General features: G+C 41.2%; 1 protein-coding gene across 8 annotated transcripts in view; it reads left to right on the top strand.

Moving 5' to 3' along the window:
- Positions 1-12,499, top strand: part of ARMH3 (armadillo like helical domain containing 3) — a 176,667-nt gene that overhangs the window by 37,879 nt on the left and 126,289 nt on the right. For all 8 annotated transcript variants that reach the window (XM_027112371.1, XM_027112374.1, XM_027112376.1 and 5 more), the window contains 5 exons: positions 1,348-1,391; positions 2,466-2,526; positions 4,379-4,425; positions 4,945-5,020; positions 6,704-6,797. In XM_027112371.1, coding sequence (XP_026968172.1) covers positions 1,348-1,391; positions 2,466-2,526; positions 4,379-4,425; positions 4,945-5,020; positions 6,704-6,797 — 322 coding nt within the window. The remainder of the gene's footprint in view (positions 1-1,347; positions 1,392-2,465; positions 2,527-4,378; positions 4,426-4,944; positions 5,021-6,703; positions 6,798-12,499) is intronic.

Raw genomic sequence — 12,499 nt, 5'->3', positions numbered from 1 at the left:
AAGAAGATGACCAGGTGTCTGGCTTTATTCTCTTTCCATCTTGCCCTCTTCATTCTTCTAATTTCTCTTCTGAAAAAAAAGCACACAGGATTCATCCTTGTGGCCTTAATTGATCTTTGTGATACGCTTAGCAGTTTCTAGGGGGAAAGTTAATAAATTGATATTTATTGGATGCTTCTTCCCATTACATTCCTGTTTTCCTGTGGCCTGAGAGTAGCTTGTCTTTGTTTTTAAAAATAAATTTATTTATTTATTTATTGTAGGCTGCATTGGGTCTTTGTTGCTGCGCACGGGCCTTCTCTAGTTGCCGTGAGCAGGGGCTGCTCTTCGTTGTGGTTGCGTGGGCTTCTCATTGCGGTGGTTTCTCTTGTTGTGGAGCACGGGCTCTAGGCGTGCAGGCTTCAGTAGTTGTGGCATGCAGGCTCAGTAGTTGTGGCTCGCGGGCTCCAGAACACAGGCTCAGTAGTTGTGGCGCACGGGCTTAGTTGCTCCGCGGCATGTGGGATCTTCTGGGACCAGGGCTCGAACCTGTGTCCCCTGCATTGGCAGACGGATTCTTTTTTTTTTTTTTTTTATCAATGTTGGGGAAGCAATGACAGGTTCTTCATTTTTTTTAAAAAATTAATTATTTAATTTTACTTTTGGCTGCGTTGGGTTTTCGTTGCTGCACCCAGCCTTTCTCTAACTGTGGCGAGCTGGGGCTACTCTTCGTTGCGGTGTGCAGGCTTCTCATTGTGGTGGCTTGTCTTGTTGCGGAGCATGGGCTCTAGGTGTGCGGGCTTCAGTAGTTGGGGCTCATGGGCTCTAGAGCACAGGCTCAGTAGTTGTGGCGCATGGGCTTAGTTGCTCTGCGACATGTGGGATCTTCTTGGACCAGGGCTCGAACCCATGTCGCCCGCATTGGCAGGCGGATTCTTAACCACTGCGCCACCAGGGAAGTCCCTGCACCTTCATTTAATGTGGGACTCGTCACTTTTATTATGGGTTGTCTTAGAGACATTCGAGAGCTTTTTGTTTGAAGATTCTAACTCACTCTTTTCTTTTGAGGTGAAAATTATCCCAGTGAAATTGTCAGTGGTCTGAGCTGGTCTGTTTCATCCCTTGTTACTCTATTTTAATTGTATCTGGAACCCTTAAGTAAGATAATTAGATCAGAAAAATCTTTCCAAAGAAGTTCCTTTTGATCCTTTGACAATGTCTCTCAGAATTCCTGTCCTTGTTGCCTACTTTCAGGTAGAACTTCTTGGGCTTGGACCATGGCACTGTAATTAGTGTTTTCTGTGGTCTAGTCATAGTATCACCAACAGCCCCTTATTTCACCTGTGCTATCTTTTTTTTTCTCTCTAGGGAATGGGGCTTGTGATTGCTCAAGCTTTATCTGAGTATAACAGGTAAGTCCACCTTTCCAGAAGGGAAGGGTCTAATTTTCGTTTGAATTGGTTGAGTAGGAAACAGGTTTGTTAAGAGTTCTTGGGTGAACGTCTCTTACCTATCCTAGAAGAGTATTTAGAGGTACAGCTGCTGGCAGATGCATTTGTTCTAGCTGGGCTTGATGGCTTTAGCAGCAGTTGTTTTTAACACTGGGGAGAAGTAGCCACCATGTTAGTGTCCATCTTTTGTTTAAGCAACTCTTACATTCAAACATTCTTATGCAACCTTTGGTATTTTATTGCAGAGCATTTTAACTAGTTTTCCAGCCATAAGCAGGCTCTTCCATTTAGCCCAATGTATCATATAAATACCGTTTTCTATGTAAAAAAGGTTGTGAAACACTGCTTTTTGTATGCTTAAAAAAAAGAAAAAAAAGCACTGAATTAGTTCTAGTTTGACAGATACTTCTTTTTCATCAGTAATCAACTGCAGCTTCCTAGAGTCCCTGTCTGTTCTGGGGGCTCTTTTCATTGATGCTTGCTTTCCCTCTTGCTGGGGATGGGGAAGGATTTGGTATTCAGTGAATGGAAACCAGAAGTGTATCTAATCCTGGCAAGGACCAGGCAGGATCTTTCTTACTCCTTTCCAGACTTTGCTTATACACGATTGGGTATTGGGATTTCAAATCTGTCCCATCTCCACAAATAGTTTAGCTCACAGATTTCCCTCCTTTTCCTTCAAAAACAAACAAGATTTTCACTGTTACAGCCTTAATTTTACTGTCACACTTTTCAAGTAATAGTCTGTTTGGGAAATAACTGGATCAGCCATATGTTAGAGCAGTTTCACACTTTTGCAGCTTGCTTTCTAAGACTCTCCCGAAGTAGCTGGGCATTTTGGTACACGCTACCTCAAGAGCAGATGGGCGCCTCTTAGCTTGCAGGGGAAACTGCAGTGGCTGGGTTGTCATAACGCTTTTGTTTTTTGGAGTCAGTGAATTCTGCGAGTGAGCTGCTCTGATTACCACTTGGTATGCCAAGGACAAAGACACGTGATAAATAATACTAAAGTTGAATTTAGTTATTTTTGTTCAGGCAGTATAAAGACAAGGAAGAAGAACACCAAGGCGGTTTTTTCTCTGCTTTAACAAATATGGTAAGTCCTACTTGTTTTTTCTCTCCTGCTCAGAAATATATGAGATCTGCAGGGGTAGACAAATTTAGACTCAGAAGTTTATTTTATTTTATTTTTTGCGGTACGCGGGCCTCTCACTCTTGTGGCCTCTCCCGTTGTGGAGCACAGGCTCCGGATGCACAGGCTTAGCGGCCATGGCTCACGGGCCCAGCTGCTCCGTGGCATGTGGGATCTTCCCGGACCCGGGCACGAACCCGTGTCCCCTACATCGGCAGGCGGACTCTCAACCACTGCGCCACCAGGGAAGCCCCAGAAGTTTATTTTTATTTTTTTTTCTAATATTTGTTTATTTGGCTGCCCTGGGTCTTAGTTGTGGCATGCAGGCTCTAGTTTCCTGACCAGGGATTGAACCCGGGCCCCCTGCATTGGGAGCATGGAGTCTTAATCACTGGACCACCAGGGTTAGAATTTTTTTTTTTTCCAATTAATCAATTCAATTTTTTAAAGACAACAAAAACAAAAAAAGCGTTCATATTAAGCCAGACTTTTGCTTCCTAAAGAGTTGGCTCTGTTTGAGGACTGATGCTATGGAACACAGAATAGGAGGATTTAGATCCAACTCCAACCCTGAGTGATCCTTGGCTGTCTGCAGTGGCCCCTTCATCTCTTGTAGTTGGTCCTGGATTCGAGGGATTGGTGCAGTGATCTGAGCCACTCATCTAAAGGCTTAAGGTCTGGGCTGAGAGGTCCATAGTTTAGGAAAGTTATTGGTTCAGTTTGCAAGACTCCTGAGCAAGGTATCTCAACCTTAGCACGATAGGCATTTTAGGCCAGATAATCTGGGACTGATTTTTAAGATATAAATCTAGGAGTCTTGGAACTTAGATTCAGAATGTCTGTCTTCTTGGGCATTAGTATTCAAGTAATCAGCCCTAGAGCAAGACAGATTTTGAGTTCATTGCAAGAAACAGCAGTCCCCCCATCTTGTCCCCCAAAAGGCAACTTTTCCCCCACAATATCTATGCCTTCTTCGTTCTCAGAGCCTACTGTCAAGGAAAGGGCTTGATAAACTCTTTAACTCTGAAGCACGAATGGATAATCCCTCAGATGTCAGAGCAGTGTGAGTGCTGTATTGGTGTTTGATTAGATGAATTAGATATAATTATATTGCTCCCAGGGACCTTTGCCTTCTAGCCGAGAAGAAAAGGTTTTCTACCAAATAAATGAAGCTCCAGCTGCATGGTTTTGGGCATCAATAAGTAGGTGGAAAAGGTATTCTTAGATGGATGGGCATCTATCTCAGTGCCTCTGATATCACACATATTGGAGGCAATCTACTCCATTTACTTATTCAACTGCCCTAGCTAGGTCACAAACAAAAGGCTTTATGATGTAAAAGATGGACGGTAGGTTTCATTTAGACAGTTCTGGTCTGAAACCCGGATATTCCCACAAAGATGGCTCTGTGTTGGATGAACAGCCTGCTTTCCTTGTTCTTTGTGAGTTAGTTCCTGACTTCAAATAAGCAAATTCAAGGGCAGATGCAAAGTGATGAGGATGTTTAGGTTGCCGTTTACTTGTTGTCAGTGGTTACTAAACTTATGCATTAAAAAGGAGAGCTGGACAAAAGTAGTGGGATTGTTTTTTTGCTTTTTAAAGTCCCTTTAAGTAAAGACAAGTTAGGGGAGCTCTCATTGTTTCATTTATTACTTATGATTATTTTAAGATCTTCAAAGTGAACTGGTTTTGTTGTGTGTGACTGGTGGGCCAGGGTTCCAAGCAGCTTGTTTTTTGACTGATTAAAGGCTTGTAGGCACAGAGCACCTCTCACGTTTCCCTGCTATAACTCTGCAATTCCCCTTTTCTTCCACAGGTGGGCAGCATGTTCATAGCAGATGCCCATGAGAAAATCTCAGTGCAGTAAGTGGCTGACGTCCTTGTGCGGTGACTTGAACATTAGTGTGGGCTCTCACTGGATATGAAAGTGTGAAACGTTACCTCTGCTAATCTTTTATAGATTCAAACTTTTTTGGTGATTTATCAACTGTTTCTTGAGTTTTAAACAATAATGGAACCTTAGAAAACTCTGCTTCAGTCACATGTAACGAACCCCAAGAAGCTGAAAAACGGTTCCCAGCTGTCTCTGGAATGAAATGAAAGAGGGCTTGGTGTCTGAGCCAGTTAAAGACTTAACTGGATTGGGGTGGAAGAGTGAGAGGGGGAAATAGTGAATGAAGTAGATAAGAACTAGTTCTAAGGAATTAAAGTTAAAACTCTGACTGTATACCCTTTACATAAGCCCCAAAAGGAAATAAAGGGAGCATTAGAAACTCAAAGGGATTTATAGTGAGGAGCTGGAGTGAAATCTTACCTTGAGGGTTATACTCTTTTAACTTCTTCATTATAAGAGACTCTCCAATTTGTTCTCTTTTTCTTTAGAACCAACGAGGCCATCCTTCTGGCACTTTACGAAGCTGTTCATTTAAATCGGAACTTTATCACAGTGTTAGCCCAGGTTGGTTATGTTAAAAACTTCAATTCTTTTTCTCCCTGAATTTCATACATGGCTGTGCCGTGTAAACCCTACTTTGCATTGGTGAGTGGTAGTTATAAAGAGTTGCCTCAGTTGCCTTTGCTTCATGCTCTCCTCAAATATGTATGTTTCCATCTGGTGCTGAAATGGATCTGATAACATGCAAAGTTAATGGTCTTGACCAGTTTACTGATTCAGCTAAACAAATGAGATGAGATTACTTCATTTTGCTCACTGGAAATCCCTTGGTATTATCTGCCCATATGGATTTTTATAACAGGCTTTCTGCTTTCTAAACCTCTGTGGAATTACAACCGGAGATAAAATAGGCCACTCACTTATCTTATTATCTTACCCATGTCCAAAGAAGAAGAGTACAAAATATCCTATGAAGCGTAAGGTTAGCTGTTAACCAAAAAAAAGAAAAAAAGTTTACAAATATTGAAAGCAGAAAGTCATAGAATCCTGAGTGCTGGATCACTTGCCTAAGGGATAGCCTCGGTAGTTGGTACAGAAGGGAACTTAAATAGGTTGAAAACTTGAGTGATGCTCGTGAAAGCTGTCTTAAAAAATTGATAAAGTGTTTTTATTTTAAAGCCAGACTGTTTAAAATATGTATGAAGGTTTCTTTTACAGGAAAGTTTGCTTATGCTTTTTTCTCAAAGGGCAGATGTGTATGGGATCCACTGAGTTTCAGTAACAAAAAAAATAAGGTCAAAAAGCAGTGTGCTGGTTTGAGGGTCTGGCTAAGAGGGACTTATCATTTTTCATGACTGATAACATGAGACTTTACCCACTATTCTCAGGGTGTTCCTTGTCTGCTTTTTGAATTCTGTAACTGATTTTAAAGGAAGAAGTGAGATGGGTAAAATCTGGTAAAGTTGTTGGGGAAGAGAAGGGAGTAGCCACCACTCAGCCCAATTTTCAAGAGCTGATGTGGCAGGGATGGCTAAGGAAGGTAAGGGAAAGAGGAGTTATCTGTTTTGGTCCCCAGTGGATGTCTCACCCATGTCTCTGCCTCCCAGCCCCACACGCTCTTGTTTGTTGTGAAATGGGAAGGCTGCCCTCTGCATAGCTCTTTTTATAGTACCTGTTATCTCCTTGGCTCACCTGCATTTATTAGTCAACTATGTGGTCATTAGAACAGTCTGTAGATATGTTTTAGGTTGATCTGATAAGAATAGTCCCTTCTCAGATAGGTTCCAATAGGACAGCAAGTGCCCTTTTGTGTGTGTGTGGAATAATTCTGTGTTTTTTTGTTTTGTTTTGTTTTTTACATGGGCCTCTCACTGTTGCGGCCTCTCCTGTTGCAGAGCACAGGCTCCAGACCGGGGCACCAACCCTTATCCCCTGCATGAGCAGGCGGACTCTCAACCACTGTGCCACCAGGGAAGCCCCTATCCCAGTTTTTTATTCATATGGTTCTGCAGAAAAACTTACGTAATGGGAACTTAGTTGCTTAAAGAAAACTAGCCTGCAGAGCTTCTCATTAGAGTTTAGCAAGCATCAACAGTAATCAGGTACTCATAGGAACTAAATGTAGAAGCAGTCCCTCCTCAGTGAGCTTTCTGTCTAATTATGAGGCCAGAAATACCAGAAAGGATAAACAGAGGATACCCAGAACTGGATTTTCTCTTTCTTACCCTTATCTGTGCTCTCGTTCAGAGTCATCCAGAAATGGGCTTGGTGACAACCCCCGTCGGCCCTGCTCCAGCAACCCCAGCCACACCACTGGGGACCACGCCGCCCTCCTCTGATGGTAAGTCCACCATCTCCTTTGTTTTCTTGACGAATATGATCTTGAAACTTCAGGGGTGAGCATAGTTCTTTTGGTTTTTTTGTTTTTTTTAACAAAAAGCACAATTGTTAACTCTTTTGCTTAAGAAATTATCTGAAGAACTGTCCTTCAGGATTCATGAAGCTCCAAAGAAAAGTCTGGAAAAGAGAGTCAAATGCTTTTTTCTGTAAAGAAGCTATATAACTCCAGCTTGTCCTCCTCAGGGAATGGCTGTAGAATCATGGAATGCTAGATTTAAAAGGGAGCTCAGAGGTCAGTGATGTCTGTCCTGCCAAACTGTCAGGGTACTTGTGAGGCTCAGATGAGATGTTTTATGAATATCTCGCTAAAATAAATGTAAAATAGTAATATTATCTCTTGTTATCATTTGACAAATGAGAGAATTGAGGCCAGAGAAATAAGAGGTTTGCCTAAGGTTAGTGAGAGTTGAGACTAAAAACCACAACATGGATCAGGGCTGGGACCATGCCTGTTTTGTTTACCACTAATTGCCCAGCATAGTGCCTGCATGGTCACTGCTTAGTAAATATTTGTTGAATAAATGGATGAGAAAGTGAACCTGGGATTTGCTCACTGTTATGTGTCTGCCAGGTACACCCAGTTAAAAAATGACAAGTGCATAATAATTGGGAGTTTGCTGGGTGTTTAAGACTTCCCTCCCTAAAAAAATAACAAAAAAATCTCCACTTACCACTGGCACTTAAGAAAAGGGTAACAGAAAAGAAATAATGAATTTTGCCTGATAAACTTTGTGTCAGCCTGAATTGGTTCTATTGTCAGCTGGGTGTGTTTGATGGAATAACTTAACCTAAAAATAATCTTCATTAATATTTGATGTTTTGCCTCAAATGTTGACCTCATTTTGGGTAAAGAAGTACAGGAAATCTAACTTTGATCCTTTCTTTGTGCCTCCCTCCTGTCTGTATGACATGACTGTCTTTGATCTGCTTTTTCTTCTTCAAAGTTTCATATAACACCTGTGGCATTAGCATTTCAAGATAGTACAAGCATTATTGGTATAAAAGCATGACTGGGAGGTGCCACTGATATTCAAGTCTATGGCAGCAAATTGGATCTGTTTAGAATTGAAAGTCAAATTCCAAAATACAGGTTTCCCCTGCTGTCTGAAAGTAGAGCTCTCACATGAAACCTTCTGTAAGCCGAAAAGGCGTAAAGCAAAGAAGCAATTACCTGAGGACACATCTTGCTAACAGGTTTACAAAGGAAATCTAGAAAAAGCACAGATGCTCACAGTTTAAAGCTGTGGCGGCTTGATACTTAGATGCTGCGTGTAGCTCCTGGGGAAGGAATTTGGTGGTGCCACTCTCAACTGCCTGGGATGCTCGCTGCCTCTGTTACAACTTGCTCTAAAACAAACGCTGAACACGACTTTCATTTTTTGCCTTTTTTCTTTCTTTCTCCCCCCCGCCCCCAACTCTTGTCTCTTGTTACATTCATTTCTAGTTGTTAGTAGGTGGTAGGATTTTTTTTTTCTACTTTTCATCGTCTAAATGTGAGGAAAAAAAAATGGAACGTGTATACTTTCTTTAAATTTTTTTTCAGTTTTATTGAGGTGATTTGATATGCATATACATTGTGAGAGAATTCCCCCCATCTATTTAGTTAACACATTCATTACCTCACATATTTATCTTTTTATTTTTTGGAGGAGGTGAGAACATTTACGTTCTACTCTCTTAGCAGATTTCAAATACAACATGGTGTTATCAACATAGTCCCTGTATTTTACATTAGATCTTCAGATTTTATTAATCTTACAACTGAAATTTTGTACCCTTTTACCAACCTTTTTATATTTCCCCCACCCCTAGCCCCTGGCAACCACTATTCTACTCTCTGCTTCTGTAAGTTTGACAGTTTTTTTTAGATTCCACATGTAAGTGATTCAGTACAGTATTTGTCTTTCTCTTTCTGACTTATTTCACTAAGAATAATATTCTCCAGTCCATCCATGTTGCTGCAAATGGCAGAATTTCCTTCTTCCTTGTGACTGAATAATATTCCTTTGTGTGTGTGTATATATATATATATATATATATATATATATATATATGATATCTTCTTTATCCATTTATCTGTAGATGAACACTTAAGCTGTTTCCATATCTTGGCTACTGTGAATAATGCTGTAATGAACACGGGAGTGAAAATATCTCTTTGATATCCTGTTTTCATTTCTTTTGTATATATACCTAGAAGTGGGATTGCTGGATCATATGGTGGTTCTGTTTTTAATTTTTCGAGGAACCTTCATACAGTTGTCCTCAGTGGTTACACCAATCAACAGTGCACAAGGGTTCGTTTTTTTCCACATCCTCACCAATACTTGTTATCACTTGTCTGTTTTTTCTTTTCTTTTTTTTTTTTTTGGCCAGGCGGCTTGTGGGATCTCAGTTCCCCGACCAGAGATTGAACCTGGGCCTTCTGCAGTGAAAGCTCAGAGTCCTCACTGCTGGACTGCCAGGGTATTCCCTCTCTTGTCTGTTTTTTTTTTAAATTAATTAATTAATTAAAAAATTGTAGTATAGTTGATTTACAATATTATGTAAGTTTCAGGTATACAAATAGTGGTTCACAATTTTTAAAGATTATACTCTATTTATAGTTATTATAAAATGTAGGCTGTAATCCCTGTAATATATCCTTGTAGCTTATTTAGTTTCTATAGTAGTATGTACCTCTTAATTCCCTAACCCTATTCTGCCCCTCCCCACTTCACCTTTTTTCTTTGTTTCTTTCTTTTTTTTTTATAAATTTATTTTTGGCTGCGTTGGGTCTTCGCTACTGCCCACGGGCTTTCTCTAGTTGCGGTGAGTGGGGGCTACTCTTCGTTGCGGTGTGCAGGCTTCTCATTGCAGTGGCTTCTCTTGCTGTGGAGCACGGGTTCTAGGCGTGTGGGCTTCAGTAGGTGTGGCTCGTGGGCTTAGTTGCTCCGCGGCATGTGGGATCTTTCCGGACCAGGGCTCGAACCCATGTCCCCTGCATTGGCAGGCAGATTCTTAACTACTGCGCCACCAGGGAAGTCCCGCCTTTTTTCTTAAAAGTGGAAATTCTCTTTGGATTCTTTCCATTAGCGAAAACAGATACTAATGTAGGTTTTTCGTAAAGGCAAAGTGGCTTATGTAAAAATGAGCTTTCGAAACGCGGGGCACACCTGTATCTTAATGAGAAGGAACATGTAGCAGGATTGCCTACTTGTCTCTGCTTATTCAGGTCACCAAATATTCCAATGGAAATACTGATCTTTCTCTTTAATGATGAAGCCTGCCTGGTTACCATGGATATCAAAAGGCGTGTATGTAGGTGCGTGTGTGCGTGCGTGCGTGTATGTGTGTGTGTGTGTATCTGAGTTCCATGCAATGTTGGGGTTTGGATGCTTCAGAGAAATGCCTTTCAAACTGTTCATTGGGAACACTTCCACCCACACACTTGATTATGCAATGGCAGGATTTGTGCTTACTTACAACCAGTGAGCTTTTATTTTTTCTAGTGGGAAGATTGGAGTCAGCCCACTTTCAAGTGACTGTCTCTCTTGACAAAGGCTGCTGGGAAGAATTATGAAGCCAAAGATCAAGGAATAAACTCTTCCTTAGGAAGGAAATTTTAATTTGTGAGGGATTTTATTCTATCTCTTCTATTTTGTTCTTTTTCTTCTCTCCTAACTCATTTCCTTCTGTTCGAGTCTAAGTATTATAACCCTGTTTTCAAGTTTTGGTTTTTCATTGGTTTTTAATATAACTGGTGCTCAATAGCCTAGTTATATTTAAAGGTATGTCACTGGAGCCATTTTTTTTTTTTTTTTTTTGGAGCCATTATTTTTTAAAAGCCAGCAGTTTAGCTGTAACATTTGTTTCCAGTTCAGCCTTGACATTTGACCGCTCAGCCTTGGCATGAGAGGACTTTCCGGTAAACTAAAAATACATATACTTCTATATTTCTACGTATATAAGGCAGTTTTTTAGTTATTACTGTGTTTGAGTGGGGAAAAAAGTCCCACTAACCAGTTAGATGCCTCTTTGTATTGAACAAAGGAATGATTATGGGCTCTGAGCTTCAGAATAGGCTGTAGATTGAAATGACAGTCTCAGGTCATTAACCCATAACATGAATTAAGACCTTTTAGTATTTCAACATAAAAATATATTTGTCTTTTATTAGTTCTTGGGGGCTGAACTGTGGGAAAACAGCCAAGGGTTAGGCATGTTAATTGCTTCTCGTAAGGCTTTTTGCTGTGCTTGCTATGTATTTTGGATCCATAATATGCAAATGTTTCCCATTGTTAATAAATGTTCTCTGCATACATCGTAATAACTCCAGAGGGATTCATTATCGTTATGAATACATATTATGAATGATATCCCAAACTCAGCTGAGTCTTCGTAGGTGAAAATACAACAGAAAGCTATAGATTCTCTAGTTTGTCTGGGCTATCATGAGCTTCCTTTTGCTTATATATTATGTCTTAGACAGTGTAAAAGTACTTAACAAGATGTCTGAGTCTCGTGTAAAGTATTAGAAACTTGGGAAATCTATATTAGGGCTGTCCTTTGTCAGCCCTAGTCTGGTCCCTTACTGTTCATTGGGACTGTGACACAGAGAATGTGAGCAGGGGTAGTTTCTCTTGGAAACATCAAGCAGCTAGTTATATAAAACTCTGTCCCAATCAGTAATGTCCACCTATCTTTAGTCTGGTATTCCTTTTCAGGTTCCCTTTCAGGTGGGGAAGGGATTAAAAAATAGTATTTGAGGGCTTCCCTGGTGGTGCAGTGGTTGAGAGTCCGCCTGCCAATGCAGAGGACATGGGTTCGTGCCTCCGTCCGGGAATATCCCACATGCTGTGAAGCGGCTGGGCCTGTGAGCCATGGCCGCTGAGCCTGCGTGTCCGGAGCCTGTGCTCCGCAATGGGAGAGGCCACAACAGCGAGAGGCCCATGTACTGCAAAAAAAAAAAAAAAAAAATAGTATTTGAATGTAGTTCTGCCTTAACTTTTTTTCCTTTCCATCTTGGGTATTTCCAGCCTAAAACCTTATTCTCAAAATTGAGCAATATTTCTCCATATTAGGAATGAATTGTCATTTATTTTAAGCAGTAGACTCATCAAAGCAAGGCTCATTTATATTCAGTACAGCTCTTTCACTTAGGTACAAATTAAATTGCTTTTAAGAAGGGCCTTGAACCCTTTTGGATTACTTGGGGCTAGAAAGTGGAATCAAAATACCCTTCTTAGGGCTTCCCTGGTGGCGCAGTGGTTAAGAGTCTGCCTGTCGATGCAGGGGACACGGGTTTGTGTCCCGGTCTGGGAAGATCCCACATGCCGTGGAGCGGCTGGGCCCGTGAGCCATGGCCGCTGAGCCTGCGCGTCCGGAGCCTGTGCTCCGCAACGGGAGAGGCCACAACAGTGAGAGGCCCGCGTACCACAAAAAAAAACAAAAAAACCAAAAAACTCTTCTTAGGATGTTGGGAGAAAAGCACTGTTCTGGAGACTGACATTCTTAGGTAGGAGAGAAGGGCATTGGGCTTAATCTTGGGGGTAGGAAGGACTGTAGAGGCCTAGGAAGACTAGATAAAGGTTTTATGATAAGCACTTGGTCTTTCCTCTGTTGTGTAAAAAGATTATTTCGTGATTTCCTTGCCTGCTGGCA

The sequence above is a fragment of the Aethalodelphis obliquidens genome, unplaced genomic scaffold (assembly GCF_003676395.1).
Source record: "Aethalodelphis obliquidens isolate GAN/ISIS:26980383/991018 unplaced genomic scaffold, ASM367639v1 scaffold11, whole genome shotgun sequence".
NCBI lineage: Eukaryota > Metazoa > Chordata > Mammalia > Artiodactyla > Delphinidae > Aethalodelphis > Aethalodelphis obliquidens.
The sequence above is the reverse complement of the archived record's forward strand: the minus strand, read 5'-3'. Positions and strand labels throughout refer to the sequence as shown.